At 39.6% G+C, this 27,378-nt stretch overlaps 1 protein-coding gene and 1 long non-coding RNA gene across 8 annotated transcripts in view; one reads left to right on the forward strand and one right to left on the reverse strand.

Annotated features, from left to right (window-relative positions):
* Positions 1 to 27,378, reverse strand: part of ASAP1 (ArfGAP with SH3 domain, ankyrin repeat and PH domain 1) — a 146,178-nt gene that overhangs the window by 92,230 nt on the left and 26,570 nt on the right. For 4 of the 5 annotated variants that reach the window (XM_019289159.3, XM_019289157.3, XM_019289158.3 and 1 more), the window contains exon 3: positions 24,120 to 24,249. In XM_019289159.3, coding sequence (XP_019144704.1) covers positions 24,120 to 24,249 — 130 coding nt within the window. Of the gene's footprint in view, positions 1 to 24,119; positions 24,250 to 24,726; positions 24,777 to 27,378 lie in introns of those variants that run through there. The other variant, XM_039572083.1, reaches the window with a different exon arrangement.
* LOC104692639 overlaps positions 24,863 to 27,378 on the forward strand; it is a 50,064-nt gene continuing 47,548 nt past the window's right edge. For 2 of the 3 annotated variants that reach the window (XR_002046719.3, XR_002046716.3), the window contains exons 1-2: positions 24,863 to 25,786; positions 26,133 to 26,257. This is a non-coding gene — a long non-coding RNA (uncharacterized LOC104692639). The remainder of the gene's footprint in view (positions 25,787 to 26,132; positions 26,258 to 27,378) is intronic. The other variant, XR_005604694.1, reaches the window with a different exon arrangement.

Raw genomic sequence — 27,378 nt, forward strand, 5'->3', positions numbered from 1 at the left:
TATAATGTGTGTATTGGATATCTTGGGAATCTGGGGGGGAAAAAATAAAATCTCAGTTATATTCTAAGCTTTGTGAAACGGAAAGAAAAAACATTTAAACCAATTAGCTGGAAGCAATTTTCTGCTATAAAAAGGATATTCCAAAGATGCACTCATAGCTACCATATGATGCTCTTCTGGCATTTATTTCTGAAATTCATATCTGAAAACCAAATAACTTGTGTAACTCATAGTTTCACAGCTGAGTGATACAACAGCTAATCTAAAACCCCAAAAGCAAAGATTCTCCCCCTAGTTTTCACACGGCAAAACTCAGTGCTGGTTGACTGTTGCAATGAATCCAAATACCTCTCTGCTTGGTAAGAGAACAGCTGATATAAAATTGACACTCCAAATTAAAACTGACTCTTATTAAAACACTTTGAATTTCTGAAAGATTGTAGTGGAAGGCACAGTACATGGCATGCTGCATTTTTGACCAAGGAAACTTACACAAACCCTTTATTCAAAAGCCAGGCTATCAAAAACATACAACTATTTGAAATCAACTTCTCCCCTTAATGTCTTATAGAACACAGATGTCTTGGCAAGGTTGGCACAAACAAAAACCTCCAAGCTATTCAACCAGCTGCTTTGATTTTGTTATGCCTGAACAGTCGCATGCTCAGTTGAGACCTCTATTCTGTTTATGCCTTGAGTCAGTATAAAGCTTTTTGCTCTTTATTAGCACAAGCAGCAGTTTTTAAATGATTTCTTGTGACACAAGTAAAAAAAATAACCTCTGCAGAAATGACTCACCGATATTAATAAAAATAAAATCAAGTCCTCAAAAATCAGTAAGTTATTACCAATGTATGAATGTCCATAGAACATACAATATAAGCTGGGTTGTTTTGTTTTCCAAATCTTAAGATATATAAGCAATATACAGTATCTTAGCAAAAAAAATGAAATCGAACCATTAATAGATACCCCTGTGCATGCTCCTAGCCTGGAACAAACACAGAGTAGCTCAGACCATGTTTTTAGGAGTTTCCATTAACAGCACTGTGCAATCATTGCAGTTACCTAATTTACAGGCCTTCACTGCATCTGCACCAGAGATTACCAAGGAGTATTATGACCAGAAAATACACTTTCCAAATCATCTAGCAGTTTCCAAACAGCTCACTTGTCAGGAGAAGCATTATTTCTAAAAAGCATCAAGAGAGACACCAAAACATATATGTACCTTAAAGGCATCTTTTAGGGCCTCCAAAGATGAAACATAACTGTCAGCTTGCAGCCCAATTGATCCAAACTGATGGTAGAAGAGAAAGAAAAACAAGCTGTCCATGATTTCGCTTTGCCTGTAAATACTATCCTCTGAGCCATCGCTAGTGTTCTCAAGAAGAGTAACTCATCTGTGTGGTCTTAACATCAGCTATGTCATCAATGGTGCAGTTACTGTACTATGAACTAAAAAATTTTTCACTTAACACTGGCATCAGTAAACATAAGGGAGTAATTTTTAACAGGTCTTGCTATAACTCATTCATCATAAATCACAGCTCATAGGGAACATTTGCAATAAAATGTTTAATATACAATTTAACTATTTCTTCTGAATTGTGTATCATATTATACCTTAACAATTCCTTTAGAGTATGAGTACTCTCAAATGAGCTATTCTTTTCCAAGATGATGGTTTTATTACAGTTCTGTTAAGAACAATTGAATACACCTCATTCTGACAGAAGAAAAACAATTATGTGTGAAAGTAATGGGATTTTTGGGTTGTTTTTCTTAAATTTTCATTCCACGCCCTGTTTACACTTGGTAAGCAGGTATGGTTTACTCTCTACTGTTAATATAAGCTTAGGAAAAAAGTTGGAGGTCAGTTACCACAAAAACTGTAGACCTCCTTGTGGCTACACATAATTCAATGCCTGTAATGATACATACTTATCCCATTCAGTACACTGCACAAAATATGATTGCTGGTGTATAAAGTGACAATCTGTACCATCAAAAAAAAAAATCCAAGGCAACTCCAATAGACTCTGCATTGTAAAATACCTAGCAAGTCACAAAAAGGGACAGAAAATTTTATCACACTCTAAGGCAAACACATTTGTTAATCAGCCTGTCGAATACAACATGCTAGTTTGCAAAACACCTTGACCCATATTTGCAGCTGCAAGAAAGAGAAAAAACTGGAGAAAGATTTTAAGTCTAGACCTCTCCCTCTTTTCCACCCATGGCTTCAAGGATAAGATTAGTCATACACACAAACACTGCATCAAGGCTTTTTGAACTTTCTACCAGGTGCAGCAGGAGGTATGATGAAAGAAAGAATCCAGGACAGGCAGTTCTCCAGCTGACTTAGTGAGAGAGAGGGGGGGGGGGGGAGGGGAGAGAGAAAAGCTCTAAGTCAAGTCAATTGCAACTTGATTAAATATCGTTCTCCCATTTTTTTCCTACATCATTTAGAAACATTTGCACTGTGTGTTGCCATTCACAAAGTCATGATGAATGTTTTAAATTGTCAGTCTATTTTACCCTAGTTGGAGTTGATTGTGATTTTAAGGTAAAGAAATACTAATGAATTTTTAATTCCACCATGTAGCAAGTTACCAAAGATGGGTGTGCTACCAAACACCCCAGCTGCCTATTACATCCTTTTGATTATTCAAGGGGTTATCAGAAGCACAAGTTCTCACTTCAGCTGGATGACCCAAGCAGTAAAGTGGTATGATAGGTTAAGAAACTCAGAAACTGTGCCTACAAAAACTGAGGATTTTCTGCAGCTGTCTGAATTCCCAGAGGGTTTTTGACCCAACATAAGTTCCCATTCACATCATGTGCATCAGAAACTCCTGTACATGCTCAGCAATCTGGACATCAGCACCCACTCACTATACTCATTCTGCAAAATCTACAAGGGATGCAGAGTAACTCCTAAAAGCACTGCATACACTTCCAGACCAACTCTACTGAAGTCTGGTTCCCCCAAAATTGTCAAACTTGCTACACATGCAATAACTCTGAAAAACTGATTTAAAAGTCCTTTAAGTACACTTAACAGCCAAACTAGTTCTTGGCAAATACTTTCAGGCAATTTCACATTAGAGAGTCTTACGCAAAGCATTGCACTATCAGCATGGTGTGCTGATGTCAGACATGTTTTGATCAATCTTTCACGACTCTATTCTCTAATCCACAGTCACAGTTGATAGTTTTTTCTACTACAGCTTGGATAAGGACATTCTCAAATTCAACATTAAAATAACTTCTCTGCTAGGTGGATGTGTTATTTAGTGCATTTGGTTTATGGCAAGATTTTGGTAGTTGGGGACAGGGCAATAAAGGTGGTCGCTCCTCTGAGAAGACACCAGAAGCTGCCTCCATGTAGGAGAGAGTCAACTCTGATTCCACAAAGGACCCAATACATTTGGCAACTTCTTTTTTTAGTTTCAGTGGCTGGAATTTGGTTTTGATCTTGGGAGTAATTTTTTTAAATAAATTTACAATTCCATTTATCATTTAATTCACCATTCATTCAACTTTATCATGAAAGTTATAACTTTCATTAATTAAATAAAGTTTTTCAGGTATGTTTCCCACAATCCCTTTTACCGTAACAATCAGTAAATGCTATTCACTAAGAAACAGAACAAAAAGCACACCTGAAAGGCTGGTGAGAATACCCAGAAGGTCGCAGGTTGTCCCCTCAGACTTCTCTTAGGCAACCTGCAACATCTCAGTGGTATCACGAGCTGAAAGCAACAATAGAGCTCAGCTGCCGCAGTGGTGCCCTGTGACCTGTTCAGGCCAGTCTGGGTCATAACATGATTACAGAGATAGGAATCCAGCTTATTCATCAGCCCTCAAAGAACAATCCTCCTATCAATCATGCAGAGTAACCTTGGTACAGGCTCCTGGACTTAAGCTGAAACCTGGTAGCTTCCTACACAAACCACGTAGATGTTTCATTACTGTTGTCACAATACTCCGACCTTCCGTGCAAGTTCCTTTCTCTATTTCAGTTTCTCTTAATCTGATTAGTAAACACCCGTGACACCCGGCTGTAGTAGCAGATCACCATTTCAGACAGGAGTTTACAATGGGAGGAGTGGAGAGATCTAAATGTATTGGGACTGGGGAAGAAAAGCAAAAAGCAAGAACCAGACAAATCTATGCAAGCTACAACTACAGTAACAGTTTCCATTTCCTGTAAGTAATGACTCGCAGTGAATAACTACTCTTTTTCTTTTTAAACAGTATTTCAGTTTAAATATGACACAAAACGTAAAGGTCTGCTAATTTTATGAAGTCATCTCTTAAAACTGTGAAGTGTTTCCATTAGACTTAAAAAACAAACATTTATTTAAAATTATCTGAAAAACAAACACTGAAATGCTCAGAACATAAACAGGAAGTAAAATTAACATACGATTTACTGTCCATCATAAGAAAAATATAAAAAGCAAGAACAGAGCATGACACCAAGACTGTAAAATTTTAAATACTGACTTTAATGAACACATGAGGATAACCTATCCATTCATATGCAACTTTAATATTAACATGTTGTGAAAAAAAATTACAGTCTTTTGTAAAAAAATCCCAACCAAATAAACCAAAAAAACACTAATACAAAGAAAAAACCCCAAAGCTACGTCATCTCCATTTTCTCTTGTGTTAAATTTAATCCCACAGAAGTCAGATAACCAAATTTTCTAAAGCCTTGGAGGTTGTCTGGGAAAGAAAACTAAATAAGAAACATTAACAGTTACAGGAGGAAGTATGAAACAGTACAACGGCAGTTTGCAAAGGAAACTAAAAAAAGCAAAGTAAACTTGACCTGGCACAGAACTACTCCCTAATGAACATCAAAGATCCCAAAAAATCCTACACTCTGCATACCTTCAGGCCTCAAACAAATTCCCAGTTAAATCTAATGATGCATTTTGCCATCTTGCAAAGAAAAAAAGAAACTAGATGAGGAGACCCATATGCTGAAGATAACATGAAAGACCATTCCTCCACCCTGCCTGAAGAATTTCATTTCCCTTTTCATCCCTTTTTCTTTTCACAGAACTTTATCATTTTGCCTTCCCAGCGCAATCCCAGTTGTGAGGCAGATGCCTTTTTGGTATTTTTTTCACACTTAAAAACTGGCAGCCAAAACATCTAGCTAGTAAACAAATATTCTCCTAAAAAGGAACCACAAATGGCCAATCAACAGGAATAAAGCAAGGAGAGTCAGGCAATTCATTCTTCAGCAGCAAGAGCCAAGAAGTAGCCATTGCTATGGCACAGTCCAGTGCTGCTCACTCCCTGTTCCAGGCACACAAACCTGTTGAGAAAAGCAGGCTGGGGAGGAAGGGTGGTAGTAAACACCACTCCTGCTGCACATGCAACTATCCCCAGTACAAGGAGAGTTGTGTAACCCCAGTGGCTCACCTGTACTGTACTGAAACAAAGAACCAAGAAACTGCTTGGTTAACAAGTTAGGCTTGGAGGACTTAAACCCTTTACTGCTCCCATGCTAGACAGGAGATCAAAAGAAAGCCATGAGAGAACCAAGCTGAAAGGCAACATGAAAAAAAACAAAGTTCTCCTTTGCTTTGGCCAATAGTGTAACTAAAAGCAACTACCTACACATTTTTAAATCCAGAACTGATCCTATACACTTGAAGACTGGTAATCCTACCTTTCTGCCTGACCAGCCCCATTCAGGAGTGGGGCAGAGAAGGGAGATTGTTCCTGTGGAGAGGCAGAACTTCCCGTCAGCAGTGCCACCTGCACAACCAGGTCACAACTTCTCTTGCAGCGCATGCAAGAAAGTTTCCATTTCCTGTGCAGGCACTTGCGTGGTTAATGCAGCTCCAGCTGCACCAAGCACAGGCTCTGCCCCACAGCAATGCACTGACACAGCAATGCACTGACGTAAGGACAGGAGAAAAAGGGGCCAAAATCTTCTCTATAAAAAACAAGGATAACATTGTAAAGAATAAATATTTTTAATTTAACTCATTTAACTAAGCAAGAGAAAAAATTGTAACACTGTGAACCTTACCCCTGATTCTGCTAAATTAATTAGCCCAGTTTTGAGTACTCGTTCATGTTTTTGAAGTAAGCATCTGCCCAATTCTCAGATGACAACTTCAGACCAGGATATTCTAATGTTTATTGACCCATAGAAGCTCTGTCTAATTTTCCACACAGAAAGAAGGAAGTCTCCTGACATTATGAACATCATCTCAATGGAAAGCGACAATGTATGGAAAATATGTTCACCAATCCCACTTGCTAGTGGGTGTCAGTACCTCTTCCAATTAAAAAAAAAAAAAAAGAAATTTAGATGCTGGTGTCTTCAGTGTACTTCTAAGTTAAAATTCTTCCATAAGCATTACAGTCTTGCATGTGTTTTTAGCAAAGATCAGCTGGCTAAAAGGTCTCTTTCTTGAAAATGTACAAACATTTGCATTATTAACCTAAGCTTATTTGAAAACACATAAACTTTTTGAAAGTACATTAAAATTATGTTTAATGTGAGATGGTCTCCTGGTGAAACACTATAAATACTTGCACTAAATTAGCACTCACGTATAATTCTCAGTATGACAGTTTTTCAACAAGGTATGTTGGAGATCTTCTCCCATTCTCTCTGATACACAACTTCAGATGTTTGATTACAATGTTTTAAGTAATTGCACCTAAAAAAATGAATGGCTGTCATTTAAAAACCAGATCTTTTCAGAAAGATCACAATGACAAAAGAGCCTGTAAAAGAGATACTAAAAGAAAACATCCTCCAAAAAGATGAAGTCATGCGCAAATCAGAAAATCACAGAAGCACTCTGCAAATTAAATGTAAAAATCACAAATCACGAGATTTACAGTAACAATTTTTCTAAATGCCTACAAACCGGTATATTTTTCAAAAACATCAAAAGCAAAAAAATTTGTCTTAATTCTGCTGTGAACCTCCTCTCTCATTCCCATACTTCAAATCAACAAAGAAACTGACAAACTATGGGGAGAGGGAGAAAAAAAATAACCCAAACCATGAGTTTTGTAAAGAGATACCTCAGGATCCAAGTCATTTAATATACTACATCCACTTTTTGGTGGACAAATAGGCTTGTTAGCAACCTATTTGACACAGTCTACCTGAATTTCCGAAAAGATGTACCAATGTTCAAACACAAGGGTGTTTGATTGAAAAAAACAACTGACATGAGACGAGGAGAAGCCATTCTTCCAGAGCAGCAACTGTTTAGTTTGAAAGGAAATAGGAATAAACTGTCCATTTTGCCATTCAAGAGATGGTATCAGGAATCAGTTCTGCCATCTGTGCAGCTCAATGCATCCTACACTGTCTAGAAGGGATGCGGTTGGCAAAGTGACAAAGGTCACTGATGACGTAAGAAAAATGAAAATTTTTAGATGTGGAGGGGTCATGTAACATCACAAATTCTAACTGCCCATAAAGAAAGCAGATGAAAAATATATATAAAGGCATAAAGCAATGCACATAAAAAAAGACTTTTGAAAATTTACATATATAATGTGAGTCTCTGAATCACCCATGACCATGGTAGACAAAATACACACTGCAGTTTTAAGAGTTTTCTTGAACTATGCCTTGAATATTCAGGAGCTACCAGGATATTAAACCATTGAGGATAGGATAAGAGCAGCACAAGGGGCATCATTATACAAAGCTGGAAGTTCATAGTACATCTGCATTTTGTTCTTTGTATCTCAAAAAGTTAAAAGAGGGATATAGGAAGGCAACTAGGTTGACCTCAACTACAGAAATGCTTTCTAGGGGGATGGGATTAAATACGTGCATGCTAATGTGCTAATATGCTAATGTCCTTCAAGCTCAAAAATAAGTGACTGATGTAAAGCAAGAGAAGTCTACAATCTGTAAGGAGCAGAGGAAATAAACAGAGAAAGATTAATTTTTTTCTCAGGCTACTAAAATGCCAAATTAAATCATATGGATGCAAGTTTAATTAAAGTCTGCTTTTTATCTTAAAGAACACTTAGGTAAGATGTGAAATTTATGTTTTCATAGAGGCTAACAAATTCTAATTAATGAGAGGGATACTCAAGTCATGTCTGTGTTTAATAGCTTATCATCTTCAGCTCAGAAAATTTCTGAGCAACAAATTGTTGAAATAGTATCATGGTAAGTTTTACTGTTAATGTTCTCCCCAAGACAGAGGCTATTGATCAGTGATTGTTAAAGAGTAGGATACAGGCTTAGGGGAACTTGTGGTTTGACTCAATGTAGTGCTAGTTTCTGGTGGAAAATTTGACAGCCTAGAAAATTTTTGAGAGTATCTTGAGCAAGTAAACTTCTTACTGTTTCAACCATAGCACACATTTCAACAACACTTCTCAGCCCACAATAAGTGTTTCAATTCCTAACCATTCACTTTTCTCATGGTCATGTTCACATAAGCCAGGGAGTCTGAGAAGCTTTATGTTAATGCAGCTACAAAAATGGATAACAGGATAGAATTAGTACTAGGATAACTAGGATAGACCTAGTACAATTTAGGGGAACATACACTGTCTTTCAGAACAAACTACCCACAGAAACAAAATCTACCAAGTTCTGAATAATAACTTTATTTCTGCAAAATAAAAGCAGCTTTTATAGAAAGGGTTGTTTTCTAAGTCTTCTGGAGATCTTGCTACAAGCACTGATGCATTTAAGAGCCATCCACATGGACTTGATATCAGTCAACTTTAGGCCCTTCAAGAAGGGACAAGATACAAGGTAAAACAGAAGGATGGAAAGCTGGGTGGAAAGTACCATCCAAATGCTCTGCTCAAAGTCTGAGCAGAAGTTCATATAACGTCTTTATAAAATACTGCTCGAGTTTAATATTGCTGAAGTTTTTAAACATTACTTTCTCTTTCCTCAGCCAAAATTAAAGTTTTCTGACTCTAACATTCTGGAGCAATAACATGATGCTTCAACTCATTAAACTGTACCTGGTCCCCAGCAGATCCTGGAACATGATCATAAACTTTCATTATCTACCTTTGGCTTTATACTTCATCACATACTCATGCAATTTTTTGGAAAGCAACATCCAAGGCAGCACAACACAATACACCCATATATCATATGTGCTTCAGGAGCACATCTGTTATTCTTCTGTATGCATTTTCATTTTTCTAGACAAACTACCTTTTCAACCAACATATTGTTGTATTCCATTTAATTCTATTATTAAGAAAAAGAAAGAAAAAATGCTTTTAAAACTTCACACAAAGTATGAAGCAGGGCTTCTTCAAACTCAGTTAAAAGCTTCCTAATAATGCTCAAAATTGGTCTAAAGATTAATTCACAAAATCAAAGCCCAAGACAAACAAACCCATTGATTACTGGAAGCCTGTTTGAGACTACAATGCAGTCAAATAAACCAAAGCTCATGAACCTGAACTGGTTGAAGATATTCTTGCTCACTAGTGGGATGCTGGAACTAGATGCCTTTGAAGATCCCTTCCAATTCAGACCATTCTATGTTTCTATACCACTCTAAACTTACCAACTGTCTTTAAGTTTCAGGAGAGAAGTGACATGCCTGGGTCAACTCTTACTCTTTATACATCTGCTTGATTCAAATTAAATGCCTGTATTGCTTGCTTAGTGGGCAAGAAACCACAGCATAGACAGAAAAGCAGCAGCTCCATTCAGTTTTATACTGAGGTGTGTGTACATTTTTTGTATTGATGTGTTTGAATACACCCTGATACAGAGGGTAAAAATAAAAAGTAAGGTTAGTACAGAACACAGAAGCCCAGTTGCAGGTTCCATTCACATCTTAATTGTTACCGCATGTACAACACATCCCTAAATGATCATCTGTCTCTACAGACTTTCATTTTAATTTATCCCAGCCCATCTTCCAAAAGGCTGAGTGATTCTCAATGAACTGCTTTTTAAAGCATTTTCAGTCTACTTTCATTATAAACTTCTAGGCTTGCATATTTTTCCTTCTTGTTAAAACTGCATGCTATTCAAATTCTGCATTGAAAACAGAAATATTAAGTTTTCTTTTGCCATTTTATGAAAGTCTACTATAACCTCAAAATCTTGCAATATGAATTCATTTACCTGGGGCCCTGGAAAAACAGTAAGATAACCTATCAAAGATCTTCCATTAAGGTTAAATGTCCAGTACACCAGCATTTTGTAAAGTTTTCTATGGTCAATTAATACATTCAATTGCCTTCAGGTGGAGACCTCAGTATTCTCTTCATTCAGCTAGGTTATTCAACTCCAAGGCAAGTTTTTAGAAATTAAGAAATCCCAATTACTGGTCATGTGGAAAACACGCTACATGATTTTTTGAATACCTCAGACAAATTCATTAACTGGACAGGGACAAACCCACTTCTCTAGCATTCAGCTGACCAAGAGATATCAATTTCTTTTTCCTGCAATTGCTTTTCACAGACAGGAAACAACACTAAGAAGACTTTCAGCATTTATAAGCAATAGCTAAAAATTCACACTACCAAACCCTACTAGTTTATACATTTAACTCATCTAGAGCTGTTTTGAGAGTGGTCCAATCTTTATTTAAAAATTCTCGGTTGTGGTCAAGCTTTAACTTCATTAGTAAATTCTTCCAGCAGAAGCCCCATAAACTCCCCAAATGGTGGAGTTATTCAGCAGGTTGGTAGTCCAGTCCATAATGACTGGGAAGTCCTTCAAGCACTGCACTTCACTCGCTGAAGTTCAGGAATCACAAACATGTAGGGTGTTTCTTGGACCGAATAACATTCACTACAGTTGCATCTACTTACTTTTAAAGCCTCAGGCCAAGCTCCAGCTCTACTTAATGCTGCTTTATGAACAAAGTTCAGGTTTTCTTCCTCTACCACAAGATTATATAGGTTTGTTTCAAATTAGAGAGTCATATAGCAACTTGATGAGAGAAAGATACTCCAAAATGTCCTGTTGAGTAAGTCCAAATCACAGGTTTAACTTTTGGCACATGGACAAAGGTCCAGGTGCATGTTTACAACGGGAAAAATAACTCTATCAGAGAAGAGGCATCCATCCAGATTATCTTTGTACACATTGTACATGTGCTTTCAACATACTACAACTATGAGCAAAATGTCATCACTCCACCCAGTAACTTCCCACTACAGTTTGAGTCATGAACCAATCAATGATTTCATACTAATCCCCAAGTCTGTCATTGTTTCCCAGGTTTATAATACGAACTATGCTCTGCACCAGCTACATTGCATTAACTCCTCATTTCCCTTTGCTTTTCTCACAGAGAACACACAGACTGTTTCAAAGAAACAGTTGTATTGCTATAAGAACAATCACTCTATACCATGCTCACTGCAAGACAAATGAGACAGTAATAACTACTTGTCAATTTTATTGATGAGTTATCTAATGGCATACACTCATCTGGACCCAATGAAGTAGCACCATTACTTGTAGGAACAAGTCATGAAGCAATAGAGATTATGACAGAAAAAAATAAGGCAGGACAGCTCTTTATTGTTACCTTCAAAAGGCAGCAATAGAGAACAAAAAGTAAATCAAATCCAATTGAAAAGGAATACACAGAAAGGGAGAAAATTGCTTTGCATGCAACCAGGTTTGGCCTTGACACAAACATTAAAGCTATGGAAAAATACCCAAGATTTTGTAAGATTCAAAGAGACATGAATTGCTTTCATATTTACAATATGCACAATATTCACTGACTCATTTTAAAGGAAGATGTGTTGCTGCAACTTGTTGCCTAATTAAATAGGATGAGAAAAACAGGAAGCTGTACTAAACTACACATGAGTTCAGCAAATAGACCAGGCTTTGCTGAAGTAAAGCAACACCATTTGTCTGTTTTAACCACAGACAAAAACATTTTTGAAGAACCTGTCCTAGACATGGTGGAAAACAGCAAGCAAGGAAGCATATGGAGCACTTCAAATGAAATGGGGAGACAGGGAAGGGCAGGAAGTGAATCTGAGGGTTTAAGTCAGCAGCAAAGGGCTTCATTAAACCTGCAAAGTGTCAGCAAAGAAAAAATTGCATTTCTTCTCATGTTTTCTCTGCCAGTTTAAACAAGGTCTCCTTCCAAGTACTTCCTGTGAAAGCTTGGCAACAAAACTGCCACCAGAGGACTATAAACATTTTTAAAAGGGAAACTTTATAGAGAACTAACATCTCTTTTCTTATAACTGTACTAGTAAGCAGACAATATTCGGGCACTTGGGCTTCTGCAGATGACCCCACCCCAAAAGATTTTACTTCTCTATATGCTTAAATCACATCACCTAAGGAACACCATCATTTTTTCCAAATCTGTGTGCAAACAGTCCCAGAACCATAACACTGAAAAATAATTTAAGCAGGTCTTCACATCAAAGAGTCTCTTCAGGCTTCTTTCATCCCTCACCGAAAGAGGCTAGAGGTGGGAGAAGTAAAACCACAACCAACCAAAGAGGCAACAACAACAAAAACAAACAAACAAAAAACCAAACTACCAAAAAACATTCCCTAAAAAATCATACCGTTGCAAGTGCTCCAGCCATGACACTATACTAATCTCCATCTGCCTTACAAAAGACTCACACCTGTATTGTTTTGCCCAAGTAGCTTTTCCCAAATCAAATCATAAAAGCTTAATTTTGGAAAAGTCTCATATGAAGAAAAATTTGCAAAAGAAATCAAAGCATCATTTATAAGATTTGGAAAATGTAGTGTGTTAGACCAGTTTTACAGTAAAAACAAACAGCTTTGTCAAAACTTTTAAGGCAACTTCATTCAACTTTCTCTTTCAAGTTACTTATAACTTATTGTCTGGTATAAACTCATTGTCTGTTTTAATAAGTTTCAACTTCATGACTAACATGGATAATACATATATTTTTCTAGGATAAGAGATTGGATTAGACAACAGACATAGTCAGGATATCCCACTTGCATTGTCTTAGCATCATCACTCTTCATTTAACAATTTTCCCCATAATTTTGACATTTAGTGAGGGAAGAAAAATACAAAGTCAAAACACAACCAACATCAATTCTTAGATTTAAGCTACCTCCTTAAAATTCTTAGTTAAAAGTCATCCATTCCCACTGATTTCACAAACACCATCACCATGGTACATTACATTATTAAGGACAGAGGGATGGACCATCATGGTCCTGCTCACTTACAACATGTCACAGGCTGGCACAATTTGCACATTCTGTTATACTCATCTTGACATCATTCCACTTTATTAAAATTCAACGGTTTCATTAACTGACAACTAACAAACAGTTTTTGAAGGTTGTAAACAGGCACTGTGTCATTATGAACAAAAGAGTCCTAAGTTTGTTTTAACATCACCACTACATTTTTCTAACAGTTTCTAAATGTCTTCATTTCCCTACTGCACACTGCACAGAACAGCTCAACTACTTTCACTGTGTGGTGCTTTCAAGACTGACACCGACACTAGCAGTATTAATTAAAATGGTTTGGTTTGTTTTGCATGAGCATCGCATTCACGTAGCTTGATCGTCACGTGTTTTTACATCACCAGCCTTGACTTCTGCAAGGCCTTGGACACAGTCACACAAAACATCCACGTCACTCATTAGAGAGACATGCATTTGATGGATGAGCTATTTGATGGAAAAGGAATTGGCTTGATGACCACAAAGAGTCTGAATCAATGGCTCAACATCCAGAGGTCAGTAATGAGTTGTGTCCCTCAGGGGCCCATATTGGGACCAGTACCATTTATTATCTTTATTAATGACACAGACACTGGGATTCAGTGAACTCTCACAAGTTTGCCAGTGACACCAAGCTGACCAGTGCTGCTGATACACTGGAGGGTTGGGATACCATCCAGAGTGACCTGGACAGGCTGGAGGAGTTGGACCATGTGAATCTCATGCAGTTTAACAGGGTCAAGTCCAAGGTCTGCACTTGGGTCCAGGCAATCCCCTATATCAAAAGACTGGGGGATGAATGGATTGAGAACAGCAGTGTCGAGAAGGCCTTGAGGATTCTGGTGGTCAAAAAAAAAAAAATCAGACATGAGCCAGTGAGCCAGCAATGTGCAATTGCAGACCAAAAAGCCAACTGTGCCCTTGGCTGCACAAAGGAAAGTGTGGCCAGCAGGTTGAGGGAGGTGATTCTTCCCCTCTGCTCTGGCAAGACCCTGCCTGGAGTGCTGCGTTCAGCTCTGGGGTCCCCAGCATAAGAGGGACATGGAGCTGCTGGAGTGAGTCCAGAGGAGGGTCACAAAGATGATCAGATCAGAGGGCTGGAGCACCTCTCCTGTGAAGTCAAACTGAGGGCACAGGGTTGTTCAGTCAGGAGAAGAGAAGGCTCCAGGGAAACCAGTAGTAGCTTCCAGGAATTAAAGCAGGCTACAGCAGAGCTGGAAAGAGACTTTTAACAAGAGCATGTAGCCATAAGACAAGGGGCAATGGCTTCAAACTGAAATACAGTAGGTTTAGATTAGCCATTAGGGAAAAATTCCCCATATCCTATGATTTTAGGCAATGAAGTATTAAAAACTTAACCAAAATAGGATATCTACATCCTAGTGTGGTTTCACAACAAGCCACAACTATCCCAACAAACAAAACCTGCTATATTTTATTCTTTCCTGCCTCCCCCACCCCTAGTAAGTTTTTCTGAAGTGCTATGGAAAAGACCAAATTTTGTATTAAGGACACTTCTTCAGGTGTATTTCCCTCTTCAGTCCAAAATTCTTGCTTTGAGAATCAAAAAAATCAGAGGATAATTTACTTGAAAAGTAAAATATATTACAAGAAGAAAGGAAATTAGTGTAATAAATTCAAGGTTGGAGCTCTAAAATTCAAAATTCAAATCATCTTCCTATGAAGAAAAGTTAATAATAAAAATTAATCCAGTAGAGACATAGTTAAGCTGTAATATAGTCATAACTCTACAGAATAAATTAGCCGACTTTCACAAGTACAGATTAATCGTTTAAAAAGAATTATATGATTGTCTAATATTCAGTAACTATTCAAACTATTCCTAAAAATCATACAAAGCCCCAAATGTGATAAGCTTTTTCAACTACATTTTTGCAGAAGTGTGAGCAGTATCCCATTTCCTCTATTAAAGCAGTCTTTCACTGAAGGAAAAAAAATTATCAATTTCGCTTACACCACTTCTATTAGGTTTAAATGTGCTGTTTTTCCAAGAATAAGCTCACTGTAAACTTTTACCTGAAAACACAAAAACACATTAATGAAACTAAACAACCACTTTACTCTGCCTCCTCATGTTCTAAAAGATTAAATTATGCAGTCCAAACAATTTTAAGAAGCCTACTTTTACAGTCAAGTGGAGTTTTGAATGTCTCTGAGGACAAGAGGTTTCACATTCTCTCTGGGCATTTGTTCACCAGACTCATGGTTCAAAACAAACAAGTCCCCAAAATAATAATAGTAATAAAAGAACCACAAATATGCCCCCTCAAAACTAATCAGAATTTCTGCTTTCTCAGTTTCCTCCCATTACATACATTACATACTTGGAGAAAGCAATATGACCTTCCCTTAGTCTCTTGTCTAAGGTTGAAGAATTCCAGTTTTCCTTCACTGAGTGATGTGCCCTCAATCATCTTGGTGATCCTCACCTGGACTTGTGGCAGTCTATAGTTTCTTTGATGTGTTGGTGAACCCCAAACATAGTACTTTATATGTGGTTTCACATATACTTGCTGACAGAGGAGAAGAATCACTATTTTATCGCTGCTGGCTGCACTTTTACTAACACGGCCCAGTATGTGGCTGGCCTTTGTCACTGTGAACCCACACGCAACAACTCATCCACCTGAGTCCAAGGTTCTTCCTTAGAAAATTGTCTTCTAGCCAGCCTGTACTGCTGCATATGGCAACTCCATCCCTGGGGCAGGATTTAACATTTCTCTTCAGTGGATCACACAAGGCTCCTCCTGTGTCAGGCCACTTCTCCAGGTCCCACTGAATGGTGACTGCTGCATTGAACAACTTGGTATCGCCCAAATAAACTTATTGAGATCACACTCGAGCCCACCATTCACACAATTAAAAGATACCAAATAGTTCTAGTTCCAAAACTGAACCTGGAAGGCACCAGTGACACTTGCAGCCTGCTGCCAGCTGGACTTTGCTTCATTGATCTCCACCCTCTGGGCTCAGCAACCCAGTCCATGTCCCACCCACCCTGCAGATCCCTTACCTGGTCCATCTCTCACCAGCCTGGACAGAAGGCTCCCAGAGCACACCATGTCCAAGGTCTTGCAGTCCTACAGACTATTGTTTTACAGGAAGTTACCTCCAGCACCATACTTGATTTTTAGTTCTTAACCAAGAGAACCAAGAAATGAAAAGACTCTACTGGCATCGTAAGTTTCTATTTCCTCATCAGAAGGAGTTTTATATTTCTCCTGTTAAGAAATGTAACAAGAAGGATAAAACAAGAAAGGTCAAGAGGTGGCTATTTAAAAGAAAGAAAAAGCATACACTTTCCAGCTTAACCATAGTAACAGCACAACTTCAGGCCTCTCCTTTCACCACTGACTAAAAGAGACAAGGAGGTCACGTGCAGCCATATGCACATTTATGTGTATAAAGGGGCAAATGGGATCCTTACAGCGTTTTGTTGCTTTTTCACAGGAGCATTAAAGGAAATGTTTTCCATAATCACCACAATCAAGTCCACTGTACTCCAAAATCTCACTTGTCACAATGTTTATACAAAACCTCAGCATTAGCCCACTGATAGCAATATTTACAACCCATTATATATAGATATAGATAAATAATACAGATCAACACTCTCTCTTTGGAAATACAAAATAACTGTTTGTTGCACATCTCAGCAGGGAGTGGACTTCCAGCTGCACTCCTTCAGGAAAGGAAACTCTTGCTGTTATCTCAGGGGTTTTCCTTCATACTCACCAACAAACTTCAGGCCCCTTGGCCAGTATCAAACAAACCTGGCAGAACAGTCTCTAAGAGAAGTAGCAAAATATGCTACTAACTGGACTCTGAAAAGTTTCCCCCGAGACATAAAAATGCTATTGGTTGAGAACCCTTTTTTTAGAACATGCTTATATTGCCTACCTTTGCACTTGAGACAATACTGATAATTAGCATTCTAGGCTTGATTCTGCCTAATGGTTTTATTGCAAGGCACTACTCAATTCAAAATAAGATGTTATGATCTTTCTTACCATTATCCTCTGTAAATTTGCTTCACATCTGCTGTTTAAAATTATTAAGAACCATCTTCATTCATATTGTTACAAATAACGAAGATAGTTATGAAAACTTTTACTCTTTGTAGTAAGAAAAATACTGGAAATTAAATCAACCAATCTCATTCTGTTCTGAATCATTCACGTGCAGTCCTTCAGTGACACCATGCTGAAATACAAACATGGCTTTGTGGGTCATTTCCCCCTCTGTTTTCTTCAAAGTACTTTTTCATTGCTTTCCAACTACGGAAGGTGTCTCTACAGGACTCAAATCTAAACATTAAACCCAACTCTAAGTCATCTCACTTTAAGTGTCTCCCCTCAGTCGGGGCCCAGTTCCCATGACTACACGGTACACACTCTGTCAGGGTTTATCTGCACAGCATACTGAACAGAGTGCACCAAAGAGCACTTTCACAGCTTCCTAACTGATGAGTAAACATGAAGAGGCCTGTTGGGAGTTCAAAACAAGAAACAGTACTTCTCAAAAAAACATATGAACTACCAAATGCAGTAAGTACTTTCAAAAATATGCCTAAAATGAACACAAATTCTCAAAAGGCAAAGCTAATTCATCTGCCATGACTGAAACTTTGAGCTAGCAGCGAGTGTTTCTTATTTTTCCTCACATCAGTCACATTTAAGTAAAAGGAGATTGCCTGCTTATTACAGCTGAATGCTTTGACTACTTTCAAACGAAGGGTAAAGCTGATTACACACTAAATGAATAAATACTGTAGCATGCAAATATAAAAGCATCCTCAGATGCATTTTTGCTAGACAGCTATTGTAAATACAAGACACTGCTGTCAACTCCTCCTGTATCACATTTTCAGTATTGTGATCATGAGTCACCCATGTGCTGTCACTGTGGCCTCTGTATTTCCAAATGCTCACGTGCCCATCTTTACATCTCTGTTGCAATTTGCCATTCAATGAAAAAGCAGCAACAATTATTCTGAGTCTTATTTACTACACAAATAAACTTCTCATCTGTTATTTTTAGGATGGTTTGCTATCAAAAGCATATTTCTTCAAAAACTGAAGATTGCTCGTGGTCTGTTACATAAAAAAACCAGCTCTGAAGTACAAAGCTCTCTATGATGCAAGACTACTTCTAACTGCCGTAAGTAACAGGTTACATGGTTAGGAAAAGCTGGGTTTAGGTCTAGTGCTGCTGGAGTTGCCTGGATTCACCACCTAAAAATAAAAATACCTTTTAATTAAAAAAATTAAGAAATACAAAGAATAGGATGCTACAATTTATTTGTTGCAATTATATAAAAGTGATGCTTCAAGAGAAACTAAGTGATAGATATTTTTCTATTATTTCTTTCTCTTGAGATACGCACACACACAAAATAGATCCTACCCGTTATAAAAGTCCAGGCTAATGAACAAAGTCTGTGCATAATACCAACAAAAGCTGGTTCAGAATGGAAATGCTCCAGTTCTCGTGCATGGTTTCAGCTGCCTCTCTTGATAGAATACTTTGTCACTGGAAAAGGATCTTGTGGTGGAAAAGTGTATGAAATCACCACAGAGGATCTGATGTTATAGCAGTTTCAGTGCTACACAAGTTTCAACAAAATTATAAGGAGGAATAATGTTGTCCCCTCACCCTCATGCCAAAAGTCCTTCCTCACAGTAGAATAAGAAAAATATGCATGAATTGTAGCCCAAAGAGAAAGCTACATGTGGGAAACTGTGAAAATTAGTCAAACACAACACATTTTGAATGAAAAATTTTTAAAAAGGCAAAATAAAAAAAGTAACAACTCCATGCTTTACCCTTTCCCATCTCTAATCTTAAGAGATGTATTCATGACGTGACAAAGAACATGAGAAATCATCTCCTTTCAAGCTATGTCAGATTACACCAGACTTGCACTGAGAACAACAAAATGTGTATGAGACTGAGTGGGAGCCAGACAGTCATTCCTTCACTGATGTATATGCACACATCTGTTATAGGACCAGCCTAGACTGACAGACTGCTGTGCTTGGGCAGATCAGCACAGTGAGAAACAAAATGAGCAACAATCATTGCAGGAATAGTGGTTTGCTTTGTTTTTTCTAAATTAAAAACCAAAACATAAAAAAACCCTGAAAGAGAGACACAAATATATCTGCAGCCAATTGAATTGTCAGAAAGCACATTTTGAATTTTCAACTTCTCATTCAAGAGCAAAAGAAAGAAGTAACATTAATCATTAAAGATGTTCAAATATTACAGAAATACAACAGTAAAACAGGAATTAAACAGCAAAATCAGCATCAGACACAAGTGAAGCTATTCTTTATTTTATCATCAGCTTCTAGCTGTCCATTCATATCTACCAGCCTAAGAAGAATTTAAATATTTAAGCTTAACCTCTGTCTCCAGCCAGCCCCGTACAACATCTGCTACTTTAGGAGAAAGACTCAGAACTGCCTGGTCATGATAACTGAGCTATCCCTTGAGTGCAAAGATGTCCTTTCAGCTGGAGCTGGGACACAGCGGAATGATAATCAAGACAGTCTTGTGGTGATCCCACATGTGTACTACTTATTCTCAGAACAGATGTCATCATTCTCTAAAAATTCCAACTAGCTCACAAAGCAATATTAACTCAATGATTAAAATCAACTTTTCAAAATCTATTTGAGTAACACAAATCATGGAGCTTCTGTGGATATAAAAGCATGTCTGGTCAGAACAAAGGAGAGGCTGCATTTTAAGAGACTGTACCAGCAATCTGTCTATATTTACCATTTGGGCTTTTTCTTTAAAAAAGTAATTGACCACCCACTTAGGTATGCAATAATTCTCTCTTCATATGATCATTATAAATTCATATAATTGTTTGGGTCAGAAGGGACCTTAAAGATCATCTAGTTCCACCCCCTGCCATGGGCAGGGAGACCTTCCACTAGACCAGGTTGCTCAAGGTCCCATCCACACTGGCCTTGAACACATCCAGTGCTGGGGCATCCACAGCTTCTCTGGGCAGACTGTTCCAGTGTCTCACCACTCTCACAGTAAGGAATTTCTTCCCTGTATCTAATTCAGTTTAAAGCCATTCCCCCTTGTCCTAACACTTCATGCCCTTGTAAAATGTCCCTCTCCAACTCTCTTGTAACCACCTTTAGGCCCTGAGAGGCTGCTCTAAGGTCTCCCCAGAACCTTGTCTTCTACAAGCTGAAGAACTCCAACTCTCTCAGCCTTTCTAAAGAGGAAAGGTGTTGCATGTAAAAAACATCTCTGACTTGCCTGCAGAAATATGTTAAAAATATATTTTTTGCATGAATGTAAGATTACACTGAAGAAATCAACAGAAAGGAGTACAGATTGCAAATTCTCTCATATATATAATGGTTGTTTCTCCCTCTATGAACTTGAGAAAAAGCCCTATTATTTTAGCAACAGAATGAACCGTAAAATGTGCGTTTATTTGAGGCAATTACGTAACACTCACGCTTTAAAAAAACATTATAAAACAATCTTGTAGCTTTTGGTAATTATTGTTAAAGATGCCTAAGCCTGGCTAGAAATATGGCAGGGTCCTTTATTTGAATCTGGTGTGACTGGATGACAAAAATCTAAGTTTGGTCTCTTAAAAGGAAAAAACCTTGCAAATCTTCCCAAGTTTCAGTAGCTTAAACAATGTAGCATGAAACCTTCCAATTCGATTAACTGCTACAGAGTAGCATGTTCTTGTTACCATCTTTGATAATATTACAACAGATTTAAAAAAAGTTGGGTGGAGGTGGGTTTTGGTTTTGCCTTTTTTTTTTTTTTTAATAAATCACGAACAGAGAAGTCCTTTGGAGAAGAACTTCCACAGTTCTCATTTTGTGAGGTATGCCTTCGTGTTTTGTTGGGCCTTCCACCAAAAACTTATTGAATGCAAACTCATCAGAATCAGTAAACATGTCTGCTCTGATTTTTAAGTTGAAACTTGTCCCAAAATTGCATCTAACTGTATCCAAAGTCTCCTCTGAAAATGATTTTAATTATAATAAGAAAAGAGTCATAACTAGGAGATAACAGATAGCAATTCACCCAGCTGAACAGACTGCCCTCCTACTGATGGACAAGCAAGTAAGAAAATTAGCAAATGAGTCCATCACCTCTTATTATTTCAGAAAACTTGTTAGTTGTGATGAAGGAACAGTAAGTTCATAATTTTGCAATAACTTCAGGGAACTAGACAGATACACATAAAACTATTTCATTTTTATGAAAATGTGTTTCTGAGCTAACCACTGATCTGAGCTACAGTAAGAATCACACTGGACTGAGAGACTGGGAAACAGAGCTAACTTTTGTTAAATCTGTTTAATTTCCCTTCCATTTCTGTTCAGAAAACAGTTCCAGTTTGCAACCCTGCTTAGAATAAAGAAAATAATTAGTTAATTCACAAGCTAGCTTATAGTCACTGAGGTAGGTGCAGGTTGTGCTGAATTAAATTAGCTGTAAAATAACAACCTAACATACTTCAGGCAGCAGCGCCATAACAGCACGGAGCCTGACACTGCCGGCAAAAGCCCAGAGTGAGCTCCAACCCAGATGCAACATTCAGCTAAAAATCAAACAGCTGTAAGGATGGAATTGTCCCCTTTGCCTTAACACAGCAGGCTCAACACTGAAGTTCAGGAGCTGCTTGAGGAGTTCTTTGGTTATCCACGACAAACCAACAACAGCAGCAGGAGCTACAGCACACTCACTTCAACCATTCATTTTCAACCCCCTGTTTCACAGGACCCACTGCCTTAGGTAAGCAGGTGTACAGAAACCAACCGAGCTCGAAAGCAGCAGTAGCAAAACTGTGTCTTCACTGTAAGTGTAGCTTGCATACACAAAGACTCCAAAAGAGCCTTTTGCTAGCCACATCCTGACTGTCTGCATGTCCCCATGCAAATTAATAACTATAAATTTAGGAGAGTTGCATATTTTTTCCACACATAAGAGTAGACCTTGTTTATATATTGTTTCCCACCAAATAAAGCCTTTTTACATTTACAGATAATAAAAACATAATGCAAAACAAGTCAAGTTTAAACTGCAATCAGTTTAAATAGGGCACATAAAACAGTTATACAAACAAAAGAAATTCAAAGAAGAGCAACACAAGCACCAGATGTACCCACTATTCTTTATTCCTCTGATTTATTGCTGTCAAATCTGACATAAAAACTTTTAAAATGTGCACAGTCCACACAAATAGAGCAGAATACTCTGTATTTATCTTCTGTATTTTGTTTCTCTTTGGATGGGCATTATCATATTTAGCCTGCACTGATGTATCTCCCAAACCATGAAAGCATTACACTGTATTCTTACCCTAGAAGTCACCAGTGATGCCAAAATATATATTTTTATTTAACGCTATGCATGCTGTCAACTGTACTAATAAGCGTATCAATGGCTGTACCTATTCCACATAGTTAAGACCAGGGGGCAGCAATTCTGTCAAACACTAACCTAACAGGTTGATTTCTGACAAATCTATCAGTGGCTATGGCTTAGTTACAAGAGAAAAGAAAAACCAAAACAGTGGCAGGTATGGAAAAGTTACAGGTATTAATCTAGGTCACATAATAAAAATAAAATACATTCTTTTAAATGTGAACCTACAATCACTCTAGTCAGTTGCTGCAGACAATAGCACTGTTACAATTTTGAACATAGTTTTTCTGTTGCAACTTCAGCTGATCTGAATCCTAAGGAATTATATTTTCCATACCCAAGAGTATCAGACAAGCACCATAATTAAATAATTAATACTCTTTCCTTGCATACCAAATGTTTTGCTCATGCCAACACGTTCAGCAGAACTAAAAGTCTCTATTAAATCCATCTCCTAGATACGCACTGGCTCCTGAAGAACCGACAAATACTTGATGAACTAAGTGTATAATCGAAAGCAACAACTAACTGCAACCTATGCAACAATAGCAAAAATGTATCTTCTTTCAGCATCATTATGCTTGTACCTTCAAGCAAGCACAGGGCAAGAGAAGAGCTGTACACTGTCTTGGTTTAAAGTCATTTGAAAGACATTTCTTCATAACCACTGACCTAGTCCATTGGAAATCACTCTGAAACCTCAAATAGGAAGCAGTGGACTGATATCCCTAGGAAACCAGCTCTGGAAGTTTACCCATTTTCACGCTCCTATTTCTTGACAGCACAGCAGGGTGAACATTTAAATGATGCTCATAACAAGCATGAAAAAGCCCCAGCACTGAGGCTTCAACGTTGAGATGCTGAGACTGTATAATCTCTTCTGCTACGTTATTTTGCTCCTCTCCTTCCACCAATTTTGTTTTCATATTATTTCCCTCACTCCACATTCATCCCTTCATCCTTACCTCATTTCTTAAACCAAGTCTTCCTTGGCAGATTTCTGCAGAGTTCTGTGCTTACTTGATGTAATGACTGGCTGGGGAAAACCTCTACGAACGCTCCCAAACAAAACTCACCCTTCATCTTCCCTCTAAAAATCCTAACATTCACACATTTTTTCTACTGCAACAACCGACAGCACTGAAAACACCAAGAAGTACCACAGCAACATTTAAGTTCAGACAACTGCTTTACGCACTAATCTTTGAGAGACCAGGGCAGGAAAGCTTTCTGTAACTAGCTCAACACAAGGGCAAAGTCCCACAATTAAAAGACCAGATTACATGCATACCAACGCCTCTGGCTCCCGTGGATTTGGGCGGGTGGTGCTGCCCCGTCCCTGATGCTCTCTCACAGGCATACAGAAAAAAAAGGAAAAAAAAAAAAAAAAAAAGAACAAAAAAGGAAAAAGGATACAAAACAGGGGATAGGGTGTGGGGTGTGGACGATTTACCTCTTCCAGCAGTGTGACCGTGTTCCTGCAGTTCTGCAAGCGGGTGGTGAAGCTGGAGGTGGTCGGGGAGTTGTAATCCTCTGTGGTCTCGGCGATGAACTCCGACACGGTGATCTGGTCCGGCATGATCCTGCCCCACCGGTAAAGCCCAGGAGGAGCCGGGCACACAGATCCGGAGAGAGGGGAAGCCAAGTTTCGAGGGGGAAGGTGGGGGTAAAAAATAAGAAAACGAAAAAAAAAAAAAAAAAAGCAGAGGGAAGAAGATGTTAACAGCCAGCAGAGACCCGCAGCATCAAAGCAGCGGAGCCGCAGAGGGAGGCTGAGGCTTCGCCTCCTACATCCAGCCTCTCCCCGGCCGCCCCCTCCTCCTCCGGGCAGGAGGTGAAGGGGGAGAGACCCCCGCACGGCGCCCCTCGCTCGGCCCCGCCGGTGGGGAGCGCTCCCGCGGCCGCCTCCGAGCAGCCCAGCCCGGCCCCGCCGCGGCGCTGCGGGGAGGGCGGCGGGAGGGGAGCGGCGACCGCGCCGGGCTCAGCCCCTTTCCCCACCCGCGCCGACCCCCCCACGCTCCCCGCCCCGGCCGCCGCTCCCGCCCGCGTCGAGCACTGACTTGTGCGGGCTCGGGCTGCGCCCCCCGGGCGCGGAGGCGGGGCCGGGCCGGGCCGGGCGCGGCGGGGCCGCGCTGACGGGGCCGCGCTGACGGGGCCGCGCTGACGGGCACCGCTGACGGGCACGCGCCGCCCGCCGCCGCTACGCGCGACAACGAGGAAGCGGTTCTGCGCAGGCGCGCCGCCGCTCCCCTCCCCCGGCCCCGCGGTTGCTGAGAGGGGGAGGCTGCCACTCGTTCGTTTTCTTATCATAAAAAAGGGCTTTTTGGTGGAAGCTGACAAGGTCGGGGGGTGCTGGGCTGCAGCAGTGTCCCTAAGCGGGAGAATGAGCTTCCCGTGCTGTCTGGCAGCGGGGAGGGACCCTGCCCGTTCCGGGCTGCGGCTCCGCGCCCGGTTCACGGAACCCCCAGGGAGAGTCAGAGGGTCTCTTGCTTCTTTTTTCCCTTCCTAAGTCCGTCACAGCCGGCCGGAGCCCTCTCCGCCGATGATGTAGAGCCGAGGATTCATGCAGCCAGCGCTGAGGGAGCCATCCCTCTTGGCAGTCTGACTGCATAGGTTTTCACTCTCCTTAGACTTATTTAATTTTTAAGAAGTCCTGCTATGATTCAGAGGAACCCTTGAAGCTGCTATTGCCGATTTTGCGTTACTAGTTCTGTTCCTGAGCCTTTCCAGAGCAGAGCTCTCTGAGTGCTGCCGCGGCCGGGTCGCACAGCCCAGCGCGGTGTCCCAGCCGCAGCGCTGGCCCGAGACCTGAGCCGCGGGTTTACAGTCCTGTGTCCTCTCACAAGCAGTGTTTCTGAATAGTTAACACACCCTTTATCCATTGCTGCATCATGTAACTCAGGGAACTGACAGACAGCTCTAATGATTTTCTTTTTTTTTTTTTTTTTTAAGCTTAGGTTTGGGTATCCATATGTTCCTTTCTAAAGAAGGCTAAGTCTCGGGAGGCTCAAGTAATTGTGGTCATCTGCTGCACCAGTGTGATTTATTTAGTCATACTGTGTGATTTCCTCCTCCTTGTATCTGGGATTCTCTCCACAGAAGCTGGACCATTCAAGACTGGTAAATATTCTCAAATCTGAGCAATTGAAAATGAGCAATATTATGTGGCTGTGTCCATTTCAAAAGATTTTATGGTCTCTCTATAAGTACCTACTGCATTACAATGTGATTAGGCTTGTATGTAATTAGGTTTTGTATGTAATTCTAATAAAATGCATGTGCAACTCAAAAATAGTTGACAGTATCAACTAAAAACTGCAATGCCTGAGTAAGAATAAAAAGGAGATACCTGATTTGAGTATACCCATAAAAAATGATTTGTATGCAGTTCTGTCAGCAAAAATATGACCACTACTCCTGAGCAATGGTCCTGCCTGAACATGTTTCTTTGATTTCATTTCCTTAGTAGAAGCCATCCATATGGCCATGTGATTGCTGCTGCTGCTGCTGCTGCTTCACGTGATCCAGCTTTCTGGCACAAAGGCTCTGAGCTCGTACAGATGATTGCTAAACGTCATGAGACTCTGAAAGGTAGAGTAGGCAAGAGGAGGAGGAAGCCAAGAAAAGAACTGTGTGGGAGTTGCACTGAAAAATGGATTTGGGCAAAAAAAAAAATGAACTGCTGAAGAAGCGATGGGAGGGATAGGAAGAAAATCAATTGAGGATCGTGTTCATAAGAGCAGTGGAGGAGGACGAGAGACCAAGAAGAAAAAAATGGCTGGTGGCATCAGAAGGACTATGGAAAGGAGAGTGAAGAACTGGCTGGGGGGTTAGGCCAGGAAAGAGCTGTTGGTAGCATCCAAAAGAGCTGTTTTGGTGTGCCTAGCCTGCTTGGAAACTGGATGGGTGAGGGATATGGCCCGAGGGGCAAACAGGGTCTCTGTGGTCATCTCCTATAATTTCCTGCAGAACATCAATCATGGGCTGTCACACAGCTGTTCCTGGGCCAGACCTGTGGTCTGCAGGTCAATCACAGTGTTCGTGTTAGGAAGAGTCCTGATCCCTCGTTGGCAGATTTCAAGTGAGGATAAATCCATCACACTGATGGACAAACTGGTTTAATTAATTGGGTGCTCTCACTGTTAGGGTTGAATTGTTCCTCTTCAGGCTGAAGTTATTGAGCTTGACCATTAATCTCTGGATTGTATAATAACCTCGTCTGGTATCCCAAACAAATCCTACCATATGGAGTGCAGACTGAAGCTGAGCATACTGCTAAAGACATAATTTTTTTCAATACTATTTTGTGAAAATTAAAACTATAGCACTGAAGAGCATGTTCAACTAAGAAAGGGAGTAGACAGGCCAGGGAAACTGTAGCAGTGAAGAGTGACAGGAGTGAAGGCAGAGCAGAGAGTAACTGCAGCTGTGGTTCTGTGTTTCCTCATCAGGAAAAAGCGGTCTTTTAAAAAGACATATTAAATATATAAAAAGTAAAATGAATGCAGAAGAATACTGGTAAATAAAGAGAATGGCACAAGGCCTAAAAATGAAAAAGGAGGATCATAATTGCCTTTTGGTCTGTTTTTGACAGTTCTGAAATTGTTTACTCTGCCAAAGAGAATACAGTGCTCTGTTTTGCTGCTTAAAAGCAGCATTTCCCCTTCCTCTATTCAAATGGTAGTAGAGAAAATAGCCCTATAGGCATGACC

The sequence above is a fragment of the Corvus cornix genome, chromosome 2 (assembly GCF_000738735.6).
Source record: "Corvus cornix cornix isolate S_Up_H32 chromosome 2, ASM73873v5, whole genome shotgun sequence".
NCBI classification, from domain to species: domain Eukaryota; kingdom Metazoa; phylum Chordata; class Aves; order Passeriformes; family Corvidae; genus Corvus; species Corvus cornix.